This window comes from Somniosus microcephalus, chromosome 14 (genome assembly GCF_052327205.1).
Source record: "Somniosus microcephalus isolate GS21.2 chromosome 14, FLI_Smic_1.0, whole genome shotgun sequence".
Taxonomy (NCBI): Eukaryota; Metazoa; Chordata; class Chondrichthyes; order Squaliformes; family Somniosidae; genus Somniosus; species Somniosus microcephalus.
Genome location: NC_141000.1, coordinates 3,634,180 through 3,657,047, shown reverse-complemented (window position 1 = coordinate 3,657,047; position 22,868 = coordinate 3,634,180). Strand labels below are relative to the sequence as shown.

The 22,868-nt window shown below is 46.6% G+C and overlaps 1 protein-coding gene across 3 annotated transcripts in view; it reads right to left on the bottom strand.

Moving 5' to 3' along the window:
- Window positions 1-22,408, bottom strand: part of LOC147107268 (coagulation factor X-like) — a 38,264-nt gene extending 15,856 nt beyond the window's left edge. Inside the window, exons 1-5 of one of the 3 annotated variants that reach the window (XR_015080759.1) lie at window positions 22,279-22,408; window positions 22,005-22,165; window positions 14,858-14,882; window positions 9,538-9,654; window positions 7,409-7,525 (exon numbers count right to left, since the gene is read on the bottom strand). Coding sequence is in view for 2 of the 3 variants with exons in the window: in XM_086006134.1 (XP_085862260.1) it covers window positions 7,409-7,525; window positions 9,538-9,654; window positions 14,858-14,882; window positions 22,005-22,165; window positions 22,279-22,339 (481 nt within the window). In the remaining variant the exon portion in view is untranslated. The remainder of the gene's footprint in view (window positions 1-7,408; window positions 7,526-9,537; window positions 9,655-14,857; window positions 14,883-22,004; window positions 22,166-22,278) is intronic. The other 2 variants (XM_086006134.1, XM_086006135.1) reach the window with 2 other exon arrangements.
- Window positions 22,409-22,868: the final 460 nt, after the last annotated feature.

Genomic DNA, 22,868 nt, shown 5'->3' with positions numbered 1-22,868 from the left:
TGTGCTGTTTTATCAAGTGTAACTGTAATGTGATTGGTCTGTTCTGGCCTAACGTTCTCCAGCAATGGGCTAAGAGCTTTAAACGTACAGGAAATGGAACTCTTCCATTGGCTCTCTGTTTTGTTGCAGGGTAACCGCAATCTGCAGCTCCCGTGTGAAAGCTGACTTCCATGGAAGGTGGGCACAAGCAGGATTCTTTAAAAAAAAATAATTCTCGGGATGTGGACGTCGCTGGCAAGGCCGGCATTTATTGTCCATGCCCAGTTGCCCCGAGAAGGTGGTGGCGGTGGGCCCTCATCGTGAATCACTGGTGGCAATATTTCCCCCCCTCAAGGTGTTAACCGGGAGGTCCCGCACAGGCTGCTCACCAGCTGCCGCTGCTGGGAGCAGCAGATTTGAAGGGACCGCATGCTGGGACCGCAAATTAGAGGGAACATTGGCTGGTAGCTAGGAGTGGAATCCTAGGCCACTTCAGAGAGCAAGTTAAGAGTTAACCACGTCAAGTGTGGAACATATAGCACAGACTGGGCAAGGGCGGCAAGTTTCCTTCCCTACAGGACATCAGTGAACCATTTGTTTCTTCATGACAATCCGACAGCTTCATGATCACTTCTACTGAGAGCAGATTTTTAAAACCAAAGTAAAATTCTCAAACTGCCAGTGTAGGATCTGAACTCACCCGGGATTATTAGTCCAGGAACATAAACACTACACTACCATATCCCATAATGATATGGCTATCATGATGCTTACCAGGCATGCCACTGCCCTCGAGATTGTGGTCATTTCTATGCCCTAAAAATCTTCAGCGAACACATTACGGGGCAATGTTTACACTTGCAGTTTGGAAATTTACGTTGGGAATCACAGGCAATTTTCCATCTGTTCAAATGAAAGATTTGAACAACAGTGTAAAATGAGAGAGGATTCATTGCGAGAGGATTTGAGTACAGGAGCAAGGATGTCTTACTACAGTTGTACAGGGCCTTGGTGAGACCACACCTGGAGTACTGTGTGCAGTTTTGGTCTCCTTACCTAAGAAAGGATATACTTGCCATAGAGGGAGTGCAGCGAAGGTTCACCAGACTGATTCCTGGGATGGCAGGACTGTCATATGAGGAGAGATTGGGTTAACTAGGCCTGTATTCACTAGAGTTTAGGAGAATGAGAGGGGATCTCATTGAAACGTATAAAATTCTGACAGGGCTTGACAGACTGGATGCAGGGAGGATGTTTCCCCTGGCTGGGGGGTCGAGAACGAGGGGTCACAGTCTCAGGATATGGGGTAATGTGGCAAAGCCACTAACAGATTCTCACAGTGATGTACCTTATCATGCCAATAAAGCGATTTGAATTGAATTGAATTGAATTGACTTGTATAATTGCCTTTAATCATGTTTATTATCTTTCAATGTTGGCTCTGGTTAAACAGAGCTAGATCGACAAAATCGCGATCTGACGCGATGACGTCATCACGTGGGTCATGTGACGTCCCCAATGGCGGGAAACGTGATGACGTCATGATGTCAGATGTAGAGGGCGTGGCCAGCCAGTCCTCGTGTGGAGTGATAGACAAAAGACCTGTTTAGAGCTTCTCCTGCATTTTCTTGTTTTGTAAAGTTTTAATACGTTAAACTCAGTTTGTTAACTTCCAGTGAGTTTATAGATTCTTTGCTAGGAGTGCAGAGACTCCTACATTGGTGACCCCGAATCCTCGCGATCGTTTTTCGCGGTGAACACAGAGAACGGGCCAGTAATGGAGGCCAATGCAGTGGCCTTGAAGCTCCCCCAGTTCTGGGAACAACAGGTGGCCTCTTGGTTTGTGCAAGCCGAGGCACAATTTGAGCTCCGCAACATCGTACAGGACCAGACCAGATATCTCCACGTGGTCTCCGTCCTCGAGAGCCCGACAGCGTCGAGAATCATCAGCCTTCTGGAGAGTCCCCCGAATGCTGACAAGTATGTCACCATCAAGACACGATTGCTGCAGGTATTTGGTCTTACCAAAGCGGAGCGCGCTCACCGTTTACTGACGCTACCAGGGTTAGGTGACTCCAAACCCTCGGAGCTTATGAGTCATATGCTGACTCTCCTGGGGTCCGAGCCCCAGTGCTTTCTCTTTCGTGAGCTGTTCCTTACTCAACTCCCCGAGCAAGTCCAGGCGGCCCTCGCCCGAGCAGAAACCGCAGACTGCGTTGCGCTCGCTGAAGAGGCGGATAAGATTTACGCGGTCCGGCAACAGTACTGCGCCCTCGCGCAATGCCCCGCCACGAGGAGCCCGGCCCCGGCCCCGGCCCCAACCACGGCGCCGCCGCTGACCGGTTACTGCTACTACCATGCTCGTTTCGGACCGAAGGCCCGCTGCTGCCGCCCACCGTGCAGTTTCGTTACCAGACCGTCGAATAGACCGCCACGAGTCAAGCACGCCGGTCCCGGTACCTCCCCCGCGGCCACGATGGCGATTGGCGCTTCCGGGAATTTAGGAGTTGGTCCAACAGACTTGTCCGACCTCCTCAGCGATTGACTCTTTTCGTTAAAGACAATTCTGGGGGGGCGTATGTGGCAAAGCCACTAAGAGACTCTCACAGTGACTTGTATAATTGTCTTTAATCATGTTTATTACCTTTCAATGTTGGCTCTGGTTAAACAGAGCTAGATCGACAAAATCGCGATCTGACGCGATGACGTCATTACGTGGGTCGTGTGACGTCCCCAACGGCGGGAAACGTGATGGCGTCATGACGTCAGAGGTAGAGGGCGTGGCCAGCCAGTCCTCGTGTGGAGTGATAGAGAAAAGACCTGTTTAGAGCTTCTCCTGCATTTTCTTGTTTTGTAAAGTTTTAATACATTAAACTCAGTTTGTTAACTTCCAGTGAGTTCATAGATTCTTTGCTAGGAGTGCAGAGACTCCTACAGTAGGACATTTAGGACAGAGATGAGAAGAAATTTCTTCACTCAGAGGGTGGTGAACCTGTGGAATTCTCTACCACAGAAGGCTGTAGGGGCCAAGTCACTGAATATATTTAAGAAGGAGATAGATAAATTTCTAGACACAAAAGGCATCAAGAGGTATGGGGAGAGAGGGGGAATATGGTATTGAGATAGAGGATCAGCCATGATCATATTGAATGGCGGAGCAGGCTCGAAGGGCCGAAAGGCCGACTCCTGCTCCTATTTTTCTATGTTTCTATGCAATTCTAACACCTGAAGATGAAAACTAAAGGAAGACTAAAGATAAGGATACTTTTACAATGCTGTTAGAATATTTAAATCAAATATGATTAGGAAAAAGAGGAAGTTTATAATAAGATGATTGCATTTCACACACGCCTTCACTCCACACTCCGGTAAAATTTGCCCTCTCATCAAGACTACTTATAAATGCTGATGAGCTAAGGCCACTCATGGTTTCATCGTCTTTTTTAAGGTGATATAATCCTATTTTTTTCATTATCATTCTCTCAGACTTCTCTGCAAACTCCTGCATTATTTAGCTTCCAGCCTGGAGTTGGGGCCACAGTGCCTTGTTTTAATAATGTCTATAAAACTGGCTACCTCTCCTCCCTAACTGGGCAATGAGATTAAAGGCAAGCGTCCGGACTTCTCCACCTCCGTAGCTCAGGTTCAGCCGAACGTACGGTGATGCAGTGAGAGATTCCCAAGGAAATTCCTGGACAAACTAACCATTCTGGTGAATGCCCCTGAGATGTCATAACTGACTCCCATTGGCGGTAATTTTAACTTGGATGAGCGCGTGGGTTTGGGTTAAGGTGGGGGGGTGAAATCCAGGAAAAATGCGAGCGCGTCGGGAAGCCGGCTCCAACCCGCCGACTTCCACATTTACTGCAGCACGTTAGTCTGCCTGCGAGCAAATCCCCCAGGAGAGGTGGGTTGTCAATTTGAATGTTACTCACTCAATTACAGCGATATTAACGTGGGTTTTGCAGCTTAACTTTGGCTCCACGGGTTTTCCGGGCGTCCTGGATCTCGTCAGTGAAAGCAAGGTGAGAACACAGCGGAATTGAGGGGCTGAAGCCATGATGGGGAAATATGCCAGTAAGCACTGGGTACTCACAGCTGCTTTCTTACCTGCTTGTGTGAAAGGGTTTGTTCACAGTACTTGTGCGGAGAGGTTACTTTACACAATTTGGAGGTCTGAGCTCTGACCTATCATATCAGCATGGGTGCTGCTTCCGCTGCGATACTTTGGACCTCAGATGACGACCAAGATGACCACTAGGAGCTCCAGGAGAAGCAGCTCCAGCAGCAGCCTGCTGCTCACAGACCTGCAGCTCCACAGGAGAGAGTGGATCAGGAGAGAGGTGCTGCTCGCAGGAGGCCATACCCGGCACACAGGGTCTACAGGAAGAGGATAAGCTTCCTTGACATGTCAGAACACCAGTGTCTCAGGAGGCTCAGAGTGTTGTGTCAGGTGCTGGCAGACATTTGCATCCTGCTGGAACAAGACCTACTGCCAACTGGACCTGCTGGCCGCGCTTTACCAGTGGCTGTCAAATTCACTGCCATCCACAACCTTTTTGCCTCGGGATCCTTCCAGAGCTCATCTGGAGACATCTCAGTCGATGTCAATCAGCAAGTGAAACATTGAAAGCTGGGCGTGGCTTTAATTAGCGCTCGACATACTCAGCAATCAATTGCTTACTCTTGTTCAGCTGGTCACTGTTAGGAGATGTCGTTAAATGAAGTGTTATCCACCAGAATGACGTGCAGCCTCTTTAATGAGTGGTAGCAGGCAATTTATTGTCAATCAACCCTTAACGATCCTCCGGGCCTACGTTTCTAGCACTGGCTTCAACTCCTTTACCAAGATGGAGCCTTGCACTAAACGCAGGCTAAACTGGCGTTGCAGCTTAAGACCCCATCTTGCCCACCTCTTTACCTATTTAGCAACTAAAGTATTCGTCCAAAATCACCCCCATAAAGTGTAAGCGGTTAGTTAGTGAAAAAATTGGGCCTATTAAGGACTCAAAGGGAAGTCCTCACAGAGGTATTAAATGAATACTTTGCATTTGTCTTCACAAATGAAGTGGATGGTGTGAAGGTTACACTGAAAGAGGAAAGAGAAGTTAAGGACAGGATAGTAATAGATAGAAAAGTTGTATTAAAAAGATTAGCATTACTGAAAGATGGTAAGTCTCCTGGTCCGGATGGAATACATCCTAGGTTGCTGAGAGAAGCAAAGGTAGAAATAGCAGAGGCTCTGGTCACAATCTTTCAATCCTCATTGGATACAGGGGTAGTGCCGGAGGACTGGAGGGTTGCTAATGTTATACCACTGTTCAAGAAAGGGGAGAGGGATAAACCAGGAAACTACAGGCCAGTCAGCCTAACGTCGGTAGTGAGGAAGTTATTGGAAACCATTATCAGGGATAAAATAAACTTTCATTGGGAAAAGCATGGGTTAATTAAGGAAAGCCAGCGTGGATTTGTTAAAGGCAAATTGGGTCTGACGAACTTGCTTGAATTCTTTGATGAAGTAACAGAGAAGGTTGATCAAGGTAGTGCAGTAGATGTTGTGTATATGGACTTTCAGAAGGATTCGACAAAGTGCCCCACAGGAGGCTTATTAAGAAGATGGAAGCACATGGAATTAAGGGGAAAGTGGCGGTATGGATAGGGAATTGGCTCAGTGACAGGAAGCAGAGGGTGGTGGTGGATGGAGGTTTTTCAGACTGGGAGGTGGTTTGCAGTGGTGTTCCCCAAGGGTCAGTTTTGGGTCTTTTCAATTTTTATAAACGACCTAGACTTGGGTGTAGGAGCAGCATTATACACTTTGCTGATGATACGAAACTTGACAACATAGTAGACAGTGATGAGGATAGTTGTAGACTTCAGGATGACACAGACAGGAGGGTGAAATGGGCAGAAGCGCAGCAGATGGAGTTCGATGTGGAGAAGTGTGAAGTGACGCACTTTGGGAGGCCTAATATGGAAAGACAGTTTACTATAAATGGCAGGATTCTGAAAAGTGTAGATGAGCAGAGAGACCTTGGTGTCCACATACATAAACCCTTAAAGGTGGCAGGGCAAGTTGATCAGGTGGCTAAAAAACGCAAATGGGTTACTGGGGTTTATAAATAGAGGAATAGAATTTAAAAGCAAAGCGATCATGCTGGAACTTTATAAATCACTGGTTAGGCCTCAGCTGGAGTATTGTGGACAATTCTGGGCCCCACACTTCAGGAAAGATGTAAAGGCCTCGGAGAGGGTACAGAGGAGGTTTCCCAGGATGTTACCAGGGACGAGGGACTTCAGTTATGAGGAGAGGTTGGAAGAGTTCGGACTGTTCTCCTTGGAACAGAGAAGGTTAAGTTTTTCAAGATGATGAGAGGTGTTGATAGAGAAAGGCTGTTCCCTCCGGTGAGTGGGTCAATAACCATTGGCCAAACATCTAGAGAGGAGATGAGGAGAAATTTTTTCAGAGTTGTCAGGATCTGGAACCCTCGACCTGAGAAGGTGGTGGAAGCTGATTCCATCAATAATTTTAAAGGGAGTTGGCCGGTACCTGAGGATGAGGAACTGACAGGGTTAGGGACAAAAAGTGGGGGCGTGGGACTGAGCACGACAGATCTTTCAAAGAGCCAGCACGGGCACGACGGGCCGAATGGCCTCCTTCTGTGCAGTGAGTTCTATGATTCTACTCTATAAAAAGCAGCCAGACAGTATTGGTTACCCTTGCTAACTCCACCATGATGGTGCAGTTCCCTCAGTCACTGAGCTTCACGTTGCAATGTTGAAGGAGCCAGCAGTGCCAATGGAGGCTACGTTTTCATGGGTACCTCAGGAATTGTTGGATGAAAACAGACCAAGGTCCATGTAGTTTTCCTCTCACCAGTTTTTACAATCAAAGCATCATTTTTTTTACTGTCAATACCCATCATTTTTTTTACTATGAATTGGCATCATTTTCTACAATCAATACCTATCACTTTTACAATCAATACCCATCATTTATCAATATCCATCATTTTTTACTGTCAATGCCCAATGTTGTTTACTATCAATGCCCTTTGTTTTTTAGCTTAATTGTTACTATCAATGTCCATCAGTGTATGTTGCTCCCTCCAGTAGTGGGTAGACTCCCTTGTCACATCTATCACAGCCCCAGAATTTCCCCACAGTTGCTTTAAGTTTCCAGTCCTTCTATAAGCTTTGACCAAGTGGGGAAGGAAATTGAAAATGGTCGGCAGTGTTAGTAACATTGACAGCTTGAGACTTCTGGAGTGAGTGAGCGTCTCTCTCGCAGCCGGGCAGAACCTGTTTGTATAAATCATCCCACTGATGCAAGAAGAATTCATTCATGTTTTAAAAAACTACTCGGCCTCTGTACTTGTAATCTATTAGACGGCCAAAGCTGGCAAGACTTACAGTATTGGAGGTACTTTACCAAGTTCACAATTTAGACCATGATAGCCAGTCTCACAGGAACACTTATACTGCATGGCATTGTTGTGGCACCATCCTCCATTCTTGCACGGGCTGGATGCACATTTATCACTTTCTGCTAAGATAAGGTTATTATGAAATTTATTTAGGAAGTTGTATTGGTATTAGCAATTCAGGAGCAACAAAAGAATTTAAAATTCAAAATGGAATCACATGGTTTGTATAAGGACACAGAGACTGACACTAGCTTTCTCAATATTTCAGTTTCAAATATAATGACACTGCCAATATAAAGCAGCACATGGAACTTGAACCCACGACCTTCTGACTAGAGGCAAGAGTACTTCCACTACCGACATTAGACTCAATGGGCTTCAAGCTCTGGGGGCCCTCCCCCACTCCTCCCGAATCCGAGATCTGGACAGGGGCTTGTCATGACGTACACTCCCACAGAAGCCCCGGGCGGCTCAATTTACATAGCGCTGGGCAAGCAAATAAAGACTTGCATTTCTGTAGCGCCTTTCACGACCACCGGACGTCTCAAAGCGCTTTACAGCCAATGAAATACTTTTGAAGTGGAGTCACTGTTGTAATGTGGGACATAGTGTTGGTGCTGCCAGCGATTGGTTTAGTTGTGCCAGGGATCTCGTGGGTTGGGGCAGGGAAGGGTCGGAGAGCTGGTGTTACTTCAGGATTGAAAGACCTGCAGTAGATTAAAGTGGTCAGTGGTAGAATGGAATTATAATGGTAGCAACACTGGGGAGCTTACTTTCCCGAGCCTGATGTGGAGATCCTGCTACCTGCTGTGGGCCCTAGTTAATCGGCTCACTCTCTTGCTCATGTAAGTGGCAGTGGCCATGAGCACCATCACCCTGACTCCCAGGACCTTTCATGAAGAACATGGTGAGGAATTGCTATAGACCAACAACTGAGCTAGATGCAAGGAGCTGTTTTGGAGATAAACTGGGATACAGAACATTATGTGCTAAATATTTTTTTTTATTTGATCCTGGGCTGTGGCCAGCATTTAGTGCCCATCCCTGATTGCCCTTGAGAAGATGGTGGTGAGCCGCCTTCTTGAACCGCTGCAGTCTTTGTAGCAGTTGGTTACAACTGAGTGTCTCGCTCGGCCATTTCAGAGAGCAGTTAAGAGTCAACCACATTGTTGTGGGTTTGGAGGCACATATAGGCCAGACCAGGTAAGGACGGCAGATTTCCTTCCCTAAACGACATTAGTAAACCAGATGCATTTTTTTACAACAATCTGGTAGTTTCATGGTCACCATTATTGACACTAGCTTTTTATTCCAGATTTATTTAATTAACTGAATTTAAATTCCCCAGCTGCCGTGGTGGGATTTGGACTCACGTCTCTGGATCATTAGTCCAGGCCTCTGGATTACTAGCCCAGTGACATAACCACTGTGCTACCGTACCCCATAAATATAACTAAATATGGGGGAATCTCATCAATGAGCTTGGATGGGTAGCTCAGGGGTAACCTGAAGGGAAAAGATGAAAATACAAACTAATTCAGTGATGGTGGTCACACATGTTTGGCAGATGCTAGAGCAGAGGCTGTTGGATTTGGTGTTTAACAACCTGAGCTGGTTAGTCCTCAGGATCCAGTATATTGGTAGGTTTGATATTGCTGCCCTATAGGTCAGTGAGGTGGGACGGGACTTTGGGAGCGCAGGTGTTGGAACTGTGAAAAGAGGCTTGGGCGATACTAGTTAGGAAACCAGATAACAAAGACAGGAAAACAGAAAGGAAAGGGACGTGATTGGTGGTCAACTGGCACCTTTGAAAAGGAGCTGGATCAGATCTGTTGAGAAATAGGACTGAGGATTATGGAGCTATTAATAAAATCTATTCTATGCTTAATATCTGAATCAAGGGTAGAGCTCCACACAGAAACCCAGCAATCAATGGGGCGAAATAGCTGCCATTTAATAAGGAGTTTGGATGAATCTCTGGGATCTGGTGACTTTCTGATCTCTGGGCTTTCAATAACACTACAGCTCCCCTTTAAACATTCAACACCTGTCAGTGTTAGTGTAAACATCTGTCAACCCACTCTAGGTTTGGGTACTGAACTTCAATAATTACATCCGGTTATGCTGGCCTTACCGATCTCACAGCTCCTGCCGCTATAGCCTGTCCTACAAGTGCAGTTGTAGTCACCAACAGCACTGTGACAGGTCCCACCGTTCCAGCAAGGAGTCGATGCGCACACATCTTTAATGACTGAAACAAGAAGTATAAAACATTCAGAGAGAGGTTTTGCAAAGAATTTTCTGATGACAAATAACCAAATATTGCAGTCCATCCTACAGAAATACATAGAAGCTACTACAACAACAACAACTTGTATTTATATATCACCTTTAATGTAGTACTCCATGTGATTTCAAGAAACGGCTGAGCGCACTGGATACAGCAAAGGCTGTGAGCCCCGACAACATCCTGGTTATCGTGCTGAAGACTTGTGTTCCAGAACTAGCCGCGCCTCTAGCCAAGCTGTTCCAGTACAGCTACAACACTGGCATCTATCCGACAATGTGGAAAACTGTCCAGGTATGTACTGTCCACAAAAAGCAGGACAAATCCAATCTGGCCAATTACTGCCCCATCAGTCTACTCTCAATCATCAGCAAAGTGATGGAAGATGTCATCGACAGTGCTATCAAGCAGCACTTACTCACCAATAGCCTGCTCACTGATGCCCAGTTTGGGTTCCGCCAGGACCACTTGGCTCCCGACCTCATTACAGCCTTGGTCCAAACATGGACAAAGGAGTTGAATTCCAGAGGTGAGGTGAGAGTGACTGCCCTTGACATCAAGGCAGCATTTGACCAAGTGTGGCATCAAGGAGCCCTAGTAAAACTGAAGTCAATGGGAATCGGGGGGGAAACTCTTCACAGGGCATTGAACACACTTGTCTGACATTCCTTCCTGCAGACATGCCTCCTCTGATATAGCAGAGAGAGGAATTTTACTCCTATGTGCTAAGCACTTGTATGCAGCTGTCTAGAGTGAGAATGTAAAAACACACAGGCCTTCTCTGCAACAGGGAACCGGCAGATACGACACAAGGTAATAGATCCCACAAAATGGCACAGGAGATTTTTTCTTTAATTAATATTGTGTTAAGTGAGTAAGCAGAGTTTAATTGTTGGGAGAGTTTGGTACCAGTGGGAGTTCAGGCTAACACCATCTATATGTTAGCCACAGATGGCTAGCAGTGCTGGAGCCCTCATGAGGAGTGTGGAGTGTGACATCTGGGCACCATGGACCCTCCGTGTATCCAGGGGCAACACATTTGCTCCAAGTGTTGGGAAATTGAGTTTCTGGAGCAGAGGACCTCTGTGTTCGAAGAGCAATTGGCTACACCACAGCAACAGGGAGGGGGAGGGATTTCTGGATTGTACTTAATGCTATGTTGCCTCCTTGGTGCCAGGGTGAAGGACATCATAGAACGAGTGGGAAAACTTCTGGGAAGGGAACGAGAGCAACCAAAAGTCATGGTCTATGTTGGAATCAATAACATAGATAGAGGTACGTTTGAGGACTTGTAGAGGGAGTTTAAGGAGTTCGGCACTAGATTGAAAAACATGATCTCAAGGGTGGTAATCTCTGGATTGCTTCCTGTGTCATGTGCTGGACAGGTTAAGGAGAGGACGATTAGGCAAGTCAATGCGTGGCTGCAGGACTGGTGCAGGAGAGAAGGGTTCACACTCTTGGGGCATTGGAGTGAGTTCTGGAATGAGGGACGGCTACACAGGAGGGACAGTTTCAACTGAACAGAAATGGCACCAATCTCCTTTTAAAGAGGGGGGGGAGATTTAAACAAAGATGGCAAGGGGCGAGGAAAGTCTAGCTGTAAGGTTAGAGGGGGAGAACTGGATTAATAAAAGTATTGGGAAAGGAGCAAAGGCTGAAATAAATTGTGAGGAAATATTAACAGAGATAAGGAAAAGAAAAATGTTAGAGAGAGATAAAAAAAACTTGTAGAAAGAGCCAGGGTATCAAAACTTAAATGAGGAAACCAGAAGGAGCAAGGGGTAATGTTACAAACAATTAGAGCCAGGATTGAGTGGGATTTATGTGAATGCACAAAACAATCTAAATAAAACCCAGGAGTTGAATTTAGTGGGAGTGGGAGGGTGCAGCTGTGGCACTGGGGTGAAAATTGCTAACATTGACCGGGAATTTCCTCGGAGCCAGAAGTGTGTTGGAAATCCCGAGAGAGGGAGCAAGAGCAGCTTCGAGGAAATTCAGAGTCACTGAATTTCCAGGTCTCAATGACATGAAGGAGCCATGTTAGAGTCATAGAATCATACAGCACAGAAGGAGGCCATTCGGCCCATCGTGCCTGTGCCGGCTCTTTGAAAGAGCTCTCCAATTAGTCCCACTCCCCCGCTCATTCCCCAGAGCCCTGCAAATTTTTTCCCCTTCAAGTATTTCTCCAATTCCCTTTTGAAAGTTATTATTGAATCTGCCTCCACCACCCTTTCAGGCAGCGCATTCCAGATCACAACAATTCGCTGTGTAAAAAAAATTCTCCTCATCTCCCCTCCGGTTCATTTGCCAATTATCTTAAATCTGTGTCCCTCTGGTTACCAACCCTCTTGCCACTGGAAACAGTTTCTCTTTATTTACTCTATCAAAACCTTTCATGATTTTGAACACCTCCATCAAATCTCCTGTTAACCATCTCTGCTCTAAGGCGAACAATCCCAGCTTAGTCATAGAGTCATAGAGTAATACAGCACGGATAGAGGCCCTTCGGCCCATCGTGTCCATGCCGGCCATCAAGCCCTGTCTAATCTAATCCCATATTCCAGCATTTGGCCCGTAGCCTTGTATGCTATGGCATTTCAAATGCTCATCCAAATGCTTCTTAAATGTTGTGAGGGTTTCTGCCTCCACAACCCTTTCAGGCAGTGAGTTCCAGACTCCAACCACCCTCTGGGTGAAAAAGTTCTTTCTCAAATCCCCTCTAAACCTCCCGCCCTTTACCTTGAATCTATGCCCCCTAGTTATTGACCCCTCTACTAAGGGGAAAAGCTCCTCAGCATCCATCCTATCTATGCCCCTCACAATTTTGTACACCTCAATCATGTCCCCCCTCAGCCTCCTCTGCTCCAAGGAAAACAAACCCAATCTGCCCAGTCTCTCTTCATAGCTGAAGCGCTCCAGCCCTGGTAACATCCTGGTGAACCTCCTCTGCACCCTCTCTAACGCGATCACATCTTTCCTGTAGTGTGGCGACCAGAACTGCACACAGTATTCCAGCTGTGGCCTAACCAGTGTTTTATACAGCTCCATCATAACCTCCTTGCTCTTATATTCTATGCCTCGGCTAATGAAGGCAAGTATCCCATATGCCTTTTTTACCACCTTATCCACCTGTTCCGCCGCCTTCAGGGATCTGTGTACCTGCACACCCAGATCCCTCTGACCCTCCGTCTTGCCTAGGGTCTTTCCCTTCATTGTGTATTCCCTTGCCTTGTTAGACCCCCCCAAAGTGCATCACCTCGCACTTTTCCGGGTTAAATTCCATTTGCCACTGTTCCGCCCATCTGACCAACCCATCTATATCGTTCTGCAGACTGAGGCTACCCTCCTCGCTATTTACCACCCTACCAATTTTAGTATCATCCGCGAATTTACTGATCATACCCTTTACATTCATATCCAAGTCATTAATGTAGACCACAAACAGCAAGGGACCCAGCACCGATCCCTGTGGTACCCCACTGGCCACAGGTTTCCAGTCACAAAAACAACCTTCGACCATCACCCTCTGCCTTCTGCCACTAAGCCAGTTTTGTATCCAATGTGCCAAGGCACCCTGGATTCCATGGGCTCTTACCTTCTTGACCAGTCTCCTGTGCGGGACTTTATCGAAGGCCTTACTGAAATCCATGTATACCACATCCACTGCGTTACCCTCATCCACACACCTAGTCACCCCCTCAAAAAATTCAATCAAATTAGTCAGACATGATCTTCCCTTGACAAAGCCATGTTGACTATCCCTGATTAATCCTTGCCTCTCCAAGTGGAGACAAATTTTGTCCCTCAGGATTTTTTCCAGTAATTTTCCTACCACTGATGTTAGGCTCACTGGCCTGTAGTTCCCCGGTTTTTCCCTACTACCCTTCTTGAATAATGGTACTACATTAGCGGTTCTCCAGTCCTCTGGCACATCCCCTGTGGCCAGAGAGGTCCTGAATATATGTGTTAGAGCCCCCGCAATCTCCTCCTTTGCCTCACACAGCAGCCTGGGGTACATTTCATCCGGGCCTGGGGATTTATCCATTTTTAGGCCAGCTAAAACCGCCAATACCTCCTCCCTCTCGATGTTAATATGTTCGAGCATATCACAGTCCCCCCGCCCTATTTCTATGTCTACATCGTCCTTCTCCATAGTGAAAACAGATGCAAAAAATTCATTTAGAACCCCTCCTACATCTTCCGGCTCCACACACAGATTGCCACTTTTGTCCCTAATGGGCCCTATTTTTTCCCTAGTTATCCTTTTACCCTTAATATACTTATAAAACATCTTCGGATTTTCCTTTATTTTGCTCGCCAGTGTTATTTCATGGCCCCTCCTTGATCTCCTAATTTCTTTTTTAAGTATCCCCCTGCACTTTTTGTACTCCTCTAGGGCTTCCTCCGTCTTTAGCCTTTTGTATCTACCAAAAGCCCTCCTTTTTTTCCTAATCCATTCCCGTATATCCCCTGACATCCACGGTTCCCTGTGGTTTTTGGAACCACTCTTGACATTTATGGGAACATGTTGCCCTTGTATGATCTCAATCTCCCTTCTGAAAGCCTCCCATTGCTCCGATGCGGATTTTCCTACAAGTAGCTGATCCCAGTCCATTTTGGCCAGATCCTGCCTTATCCTATTAAAATCGGCCTTCCCCCAATTTAGAACCTTTATTTCCGGCCCATCCCTGTCCTTTTCCATGACCACCTTAAATCTTACCATATTATGGTCACTATCACCAAAGTGCTCACCTACTAGCACTTTTTCCACTTGGCCGGCCACATTCCCTAGAATTAGGTCCAGTACCGCCCCCTCTCTTGTAGGACTTTCTACATGCTGGCTCAAAAAGCTCTCCTGGATGCACTTTAAGAATTCTACACCCTCTGAGCCTTTCACACTTTGACTATCCCAGTTAATATTGGGAAAGTTGAAATCCCCCATTATTATTACCCTATTATTTGCACATTTCTCTGAGATTTGCCTACATATCTGTTCCTCTATTTCCCCCTGACTGCTTCTCCAGTCTCGCCACATAACTGAAGTCCCTCATCCCCGGTACCATTCCAGTAAATCTCCTCTGCACCCTCTCCAAGGCCTTGACATCCCTTACAGTCATCAATACCTTTAGTGTGAAATCTTGATAAGTTAAGTAAATAAGTGACTCACCAGTGTAAGTTTTCATGAAATTCCACTGGAGAAAGAAAACAGAACGTTACAATATGTAAACAAGCAGCATTTGGTGAATTGCTTTGCCATGAGTATCAATGTCATGTGATCAGGTTTCCTTGTATACACCAGACACAGTCGGCAGTGTTCACCAACAAATACTTTATTGTGGCTCAATGGTAACGCTCTTGCCCCTGAAGGCAGAAGGTTGTGGGTTCAATCCCCACTCCAGGGACTTGAGCACAAAATCTAGGCTGACACTCCCAGGGCAGCAGGAAATGCTGCACTGTCGGAGGTGTCGTCTTTCAGATGAGACTTTAAACTGTCTGCGCTCTCAGGTAGACAGAAAAGATCCCATGGCCACTCTTCAAAGAAGAGCAGGGGAGTTCTCTCCTGTGTCCTGCTTATGAAAGGATTCGCAAATTTCATGTCTCCCCCGAAGATTTACTTTTGGCTTATTGAAGAAACCCTGGCTGGACTGAGTTTAAAATCCAGGGCTCCAGGGCTCAACAAGATGGCTGCGGTCAACCTCATGGCCTGTAAGTTTCAGTTTTGGGCTGACAAAGAAGGAACTTTCCAGAAATTAAAACCCATCAAGGTCGTTTGCACAGACAATCAATAGGTAACCTTCGTTAGAGGACATCAGCACTGTTTGCAAGCGATCAACGGGGCATTCAAACCGGAATGGCCCCATCACAAGACCAGTGGGACAAAGGGGAACACTGGTGAGACATTTAAAACCGATTAATCGGCCATCCAGGTCGATGGGCCCAGATTGGTTTGCTTTGTATAAGCTTCAACACGTCCAGGTCAGACAAAGAAGTAAGCTGATCTGGTGAGAGATAAGGGCTACCAGGAAGGGTATAACTAGTCCCTCGGGAAGCCATCTCTCTCTCTCTCTCTCCCGCCTCGACTCCGGTGCCCTGCCTTACCATCAAGAGGATCATCGACGAAGAGCCCGTCCAGGGAAGCAGGATACCCGCAGTTACATTTAAATCACTGGGGTATCTCTGCTTTGGGGCGGTGAAAACCCTAAAGACATCAGCAGGCAACGGGGCACGGAGCAGGCGTTCCAACATCCTAGACTGGTGAGCATCAATTTTCTGGCCCATCACAAGATAACCTAGATAGGTGTAAAGGGTGGGAGTTAAGGGGATTGCTAAAATTGTCATTTTAGTCATTTTCCCTCGATGTGTCCATTTCTCCTCCCCCGCTAAGTGTAATTGTGCTGCATCCATAGTGATTTTCTCTGTATAGTAGTTATTTCTCTATTTTAATAAACATTGGTTTTCTTTGCACCGAACCACTGGTCTCGTTTGTCTATATCGCTACTTGTAAATAAGTCCGGTGGTCAGAACCAAAGGGGGAAGCGATTCGAACCGCACGGGGCTGGGGCAGCTCAGGCACACGACTGACTGACCAGACAAAAACCCCAAACCAAAAATCCCCTACACTTAATATTTATCCCTCAACCAACATCACTAAAACAGATTATGTACTCATTTATCTCATTGCTGTTTGTGGGAGCTCGTTGAATTTCCCTTTAAAAGTGATGAATTGGCTGTGAAGCACTTTGAGACATTCTGAGGATGAGAAAGTTGTTATTTAAATGCAAGTTTGCTCTCTTCTTTCTTGCACAGTGTCAGCCGCGTAACAGAACGAGAGAGAGGAACGATGTGTGAGCCACAGGCTTTTGAGAGAACTGTATCCGCTACAGGGGTACAACTTTAAATAATTGTATAAAAGGTCAGAATGACTGAGGCTTTAATAAATCTTTAAAGCAATTAAGGTCAATCGGGAATGACTCCCAGCCTGGAAGGATAAAAGACAGGGAAATAGTTTCAGTTAGGGAAAAGGTCGGAGAGGAAGGAGCGGAGAGGGAGAGGGGAGAGGGAGAGGGAGAGGGTGAGGGGAGAGGACAGGATATGCTCTCACTGCAGTCAGGGAGTGGTGGAGACAGAGATGCACTTCCTCACAGCGTGTAGAAAATATCAGGGCATCAGGGAGAATTTCTACCCAAAATTCACAAAAATATGCCCGGAATTCAGAAATTTGACCGACGACCAAAAACTCCCATACCTACTAGGGGAAGAGAGAAATTGTGTAACCTTAGCGGCACACTATGTTACAGCTTGCCATAAACAGAGGGACAACCACTAAATATAAGAAAAGAGTATATACAAATTATATGAATGTATATTTATACACTCAGGGATATATCTGTTTATACACTGTATGGATACATCTGTATTTATGTGTTCAACCATGAATGTTTTTCGATGCTTTGGCAACATAAGATGTACCTTGTCATGCCAATAAAGTGATTTGAATTGAATTGAATTGAATTGAGAGGGGAGAGGGAGAGGGAGACGGAGAGGGAGATGGAGAGGGAGAGGGGAGAGGGAGGTGGAGAGGGAGAAGGAGAGGGAGAGGGGAGAGCTGAGAGCTGAGAGCTGAGAGGGAGAGGGAGAGGGGAGAGGGGAGAGCTGAGAGGGGGGAGGGAGAGGGAGAGGGGAGAGGGGAGAGCTGAGAGCTGAGAGGGAGAGGGAGAGGGAGAGGGAGAGGGGAGAGGGGAGAGGGGTGAGGGGAGAGCTGAGAGCTGAGAGCTGAGAGGGAGAGGGAGAGGGGAGAGCTGAGAGCTGAGAGCTGAGAGGGAGAGGGAGAGGGGAGAGCTGAGAGCGGAGAGGAGAGAGGAGAGAGGGGAGAGAGGAGAGGGGAGAGAGGAGAGGGGAGAGGGGAGAGGGAGAGGGGAGAGGTGAGAGGTGAGAGCTGAGAGGGAGAGGGAGGCGGAGAGGGAGAGGGAGAGGGAGAGGTGTATGCTGGAAAGTAATCCTGGTTAAAAACAGAAAATGCTGGAAATACTCAGCGGGTCAGGCAGCATCTGTGGAGAGAGAAACAGAGTTAACGGTTCAGGTCGATGACCCTTCGTCAGAACTGGAAAAAGTTGGAGATGGAACAGGTTTTAAGCAAGTGTAGGGGCAGGGAAAGGGGGGAGGGGAGGAAAGAACAAAAGGGAAGGTCTGTGATAGGATGGAAGGCAGGAAAGACTAAGATATTAAGAGATGGTGCAAGGCAAAAGTAATCCTGGTTACTGTTTTGTTCATCTATAAGACACCATTGCTGTGGGTGAATAAACCTCACTTGTTTTAAACATAAGCTCTAGTCTGTGTGTCTAATTGACCACTGGGTCCTGGGCTTGCTTCAGCCTGCTACACTAGATTATGTCACAAAGTCCTGGAGTGGCAACTTGAACCCACGACCTTTTGACTGAGGCGAGCGTGTCCCCACTGAGCCAAGCTGACCTCTGACCTGGTCGGAGGCCACGCATGTGCTGCAATCCCGGCCATCACACGAGCACCTTCCTCTTCTACACCTTACACTTGGCACTGGCTCTGCATGGCTGTTGATCAGCGAGGACGCTGCCCGAATGGTACCAATCAGATTGTTGAGACCCCCGGGGACCTCCTGGTCTGTACGCCAGTCCCCAGATACTTGGGGGCTGCAGGATATAGTCCTCAACAATCCGCAGAGCCCAGCTTCATCTAACTCACTATGTGTGGGTCAGTAAAGGTCATTTCACACGAGGGAGGCTTGAAAGGCTTCACCCCAGTGTGAATGTAGTGGGGACCTGGGAGGGAGTACGGCTGTGGTAATGGTCTGCCTTATATGGGCGTCTTCCCTGTATGAAGCCTGACATGAATCAGTCATTCATGAAAGAAAGACTTATGAAATAATACTGAGCAGCCTACGGGTGGCGCTGTCCAGGGAGAGTATAAATACTCGGGCACGGGCCCAGCTTGCGCAGGACATTCTTAACAGGAACTAGTGAAGGACACAACTAGACCTCCATGTTGTAAAACAGTTAATTAAAGCTTTGTTTAACGCTTAGACCAAGTGCCTAGTAGTTTACTTACGTCAAAGCCATTGGTTGCATGAAAACTGTGAAGACTGAAGGAAGAGTGAGGGGAGTAAATATACACCGAATAGTAAAACTCTAAATGGAGGAGAGAAACTGAGAGGTTCACAGACAAATCTTTAGAAGTAGGAGAACAAGTTAACAAAGCATGTGGGATAACAAGTTTCATCAATAGGGACCTAGAGTGCAAAAGCAAAGAGGTAATTCTAGACCTATACAAATCATTGATTGGGCCACAAGTCGAATATTGGGGTGAATTTTTGCTCCCCCAGCACTCCTTGTGTGCCATTTGGACGGTACACGCGGGCTATGCACTGCCCTGGAATCTTCGCCTTGGTAGCCGAATTTCCTCATGGGCCTCATTATAATATCACGGAGGTGTATTGGGCACCTGTGGTGCCACACTATCGGCTACAGGAGAAGAATAGCCGGCACTACTGGGGTCTTATAAAGGCAACGGCATTAAAGGGAGAGATCGAGATGGATGTTTACAGCGGATTATGGAAGCAGGAATTGTATGGGATCTGTTCCTGAAGATTTGAAATTGTTGAAATCTATTTTTTGCCAGCTAGAAGCTGAAGCTTTTTGTCTCTGCTGCTGTCGGTTAATGAGTTTGTGTCACTCCACTGGCTTGGGTGGGACTGCACTCGCCGGGTTCCATTCTTATCTATCTAATCGTAGCCTGAGAATCACCTGCAACGGCTTCTCTTCCCGCTCCCGCATCGTTCCCTCTGATGTACCCTCATCTGCATGCTGCCCCTCAGCGACATCATCTGAAAACACAGCGTCAGTTCCCACTCACGACACCCAGCTCTACCTCCCCACCACTTCTCTCAACCCCTCCACTGTCTCTAATTTGTCAGACTGCTTGTCCGACATCCAGTACTGGATGAACAGTAATTTCCTGCAACTAAATATTAGGAAGACCGAAGTCATTGTCTTCGGTCTCCACCACAAACTCCGCTCCCTAGCCACCGACTCCATCCCTCTCCCTAGCATCTGTCTGAGGCTGAACCACACTGTTCGCAACCTTGGTGTTATATTTGACCCTGAAATGAGCTTCTGACCACATATTCACGCCATGATTAAGACCGCCTATTTCTCACTTCCATAATATCACCTGAGTCCGTCCCTGCCTCAGCTCATCTGCTGCTGAAACCCTCATCCATGCCTTTGTTACCTCTAGACTTGACTATTCCAACGCACTCCTGGCTGGCATCCCATGTCCTACGTAAAATTGAGCTCACCCAAAACTCGGCTGCCCGTGTCCTAACTCGCAGCAAGTCCCGTTCACCCATCACCCCTGTGCTCGCTGACCTACATTGGCTCCCGGTTAAGCAACGCCTCGATTTTAAAATTCTCATTGTCTTCAAATCCCTCCATGGCCTCAGCCCTCCCTATCTCTGTAATCTCTTCCAGCCCCACAACCCTCAGATATCTGCGCTCCGCTAATTCTGCCCTCTTGTGCATCCCTGATTTTAATCGCTCAACCATCGGTGGCCGTGCCTTCAGCTGCCTGGGCCCTAAGCTCTGGAATTCCCTCCCTAAACCTCTCCGCCTCTCTTTCCTCCTTTAAGATGTTCCTTAAAACCTACCTCTTTGACCAAGCTTTTGGGCATCTGTTCGAATATCTCCTTATGTAGCTTGGTGTCAAATTTTGTTTGATAATCGTTCCTGTGAAGCACCTTGGGACATTTTACTACGTTAAAGGTGCTATATAAATACAAGTTGTTGTTGTTGGGATGGCAGTAGCACCACAAGTAGAAGTCTGGGCACCCCTGCAGTCGGCCTTGGCAAAAGAGAAGGTAAAAGGGAAGCACCGTGGTGACAAGTACACACCTACATGTGCACATTTCCGCTGTGCTGTTCCTGTAATTCAGGCACTATGTGTGAGTAGGGCAGGGGAGAATCTATTGGGTAATTTTCAACATATCGCCAGGAATGGAAAGGAAAATCGCGCGGTTTGTATAATGCACCCCCCTCCCCGCAATAGTGTCTTTATGCTCCAGCAATCAGTTGAAAATGACCCCCACTGTGTCCCGTTTCAGGCGCCTTATTTTAGGAAGGATATCAAGGCCACAGAGAGAGTGCGGAAGAGGTTCAGTAAGATGACACCAGGGATGAGAGACTTTGGTTGTGAGGAGAGTCTCGAGAAACTGGAGCTCTTCACTGGAACAGAGAATGGGTTAAGAGGAGATCCGAAGGCAGTGATCAAAATTATGAGGGGTTCTGAGAAAGTAAACCGGGAAAACCTATGTCTGCTGATTAGTGAGTCAGTTACTAGAGGCCAGGAATTTAAGATCAGCACCGAAGGAACGAAGGGAGAAGTTGTTAGATTTTTTTTTATACATGCGGAGAGTGGTTGAGAAATGGGAGGCCCTACTAGGATTAGTCGGGGTGAACAGAGTCCATAATAGCTTTTAAAAGATGTGAATAAATAAACAAAAAAAGTGCATTTAAAGGGGCATGGAGCATGGGCAGGAGAATGGGACTAATTGGATAGCTCTTTCAAAGAGCCAGTACAGGCATGATGGGCCGAATGGCCTCCTTCTGTGCTGTAAGATTCTCTGATTCTAAGTGAATGTAACAATGATTAGACTTGAAACCTTCTTGTGCTCCACTGCTTGAGACACTGCAAGCTGCTGAAATCATGTAATGGAATGGTTTAAATTATTAAAGATAAATTAAAGATAAAACTAGATTTAAGGTAGATAAATTAAAGCTTAAGGTGTTAAAGATAGATTTAAGGTTAAGTCATTATAGATAGATTTAGGTTTAAGTACCTTATTAAAGATAGATTTAAGTTTAAGCAAATGAACATATATTTAAATGTATTATTAAACATAGGTTTAAGTTTAATTAAAGATAGATTTAAGTTTAAGTCATTATAGATAGATTTAGGTTTAAGTACCTTATTAAAGAAAGATTTAAGTTTAAGCAAATGAACATATATTTAAATGTGTTATTAAACATAGGTTTAAATTTAATTAAAGATAGATTTACGTTTAAATCATTAAAGTAAAACGGAAAGAACAAATTCATGCAACAACTAGGGCTGAGCAATTCCTTGGAGTCGCTCCCTCCTGACGTTACTTGGTTGGAAGAGCGGTGAAGCGGGCAGCCGCGCAGTCTCCCAGGGACACGGTCTCCGCAGGTCACTCCGCTGCCTTTTCCCAGTCACCCAACGGTAACCGTGAACGATGGGTCGTGGCACGACATGGGTTTACTCACCGTCTTCTCCAGATTTTCAAAGGCTTCTCTCGCCTCCTCGAAGTTGCAGTACTCCTCCATGCACTCTCGCTCCAGGTTACCGGGTTTTAACTCCTCCAGCATGAAGTTGCTACGCTTCTGTCTGCCCAACAGGGCTCGGGCGCTGTGGCTGGGGAGGAAGACTGAGAGGAGCTATGTGTTATTACTAAAAGCCAACATTACGATCAAAGTAAATGACGAGTATATTGACAGCGTCTGTATTGTGAACAGGCTGTGTGCTCCCTGCACAACAAACCTTGTGCATTTGCCTCAGTAGGAACCAGTGATGAGAGGACAAGCACCAGAATCCAGGCCATTGTGGATAAAATCCCTGTTGAAACCCACCAGCCTCGGTCTCTCCTAAAGCAAGACTATGCAGGAAGGTTTAAAGTCCAATGCCTGATGTTACTGGGGGTTGTTTATTTTTGCGGTCAGTCATTTCATCCAGTTGACACACGCTGGGCCCACATTCACCACTTCAGTTTGTACAATTCGCTGAAAAGGAATTCAAACCCAAATAATAAGGGGGCGAAGAGCGGTTTAGAGCAAAGCTCCCCCCGCCTCTCCCAAATCTAGTACACGTGAGGAATTCTAAATGCAGCACCGAGAGTGTGCCCTGCAGCCCGGAGGAACTGTCCGAACTGTTGCTTGACATGAAAACCAGAGCCCATTTTAAGCAAATCCCTCCAAACTAGCTGGAAATGTGACTAAGAACTACTTACGACCCCAGTAGACAGTGTGTGTGACAGGTGAATGACTTACTTTTTTTTGAGGGTGTAACCAGCAGGGTAGATAAGGGGGAACCAGTGGATGGGGTGTATTCGGATTTTCAGAAGGCATTCGATA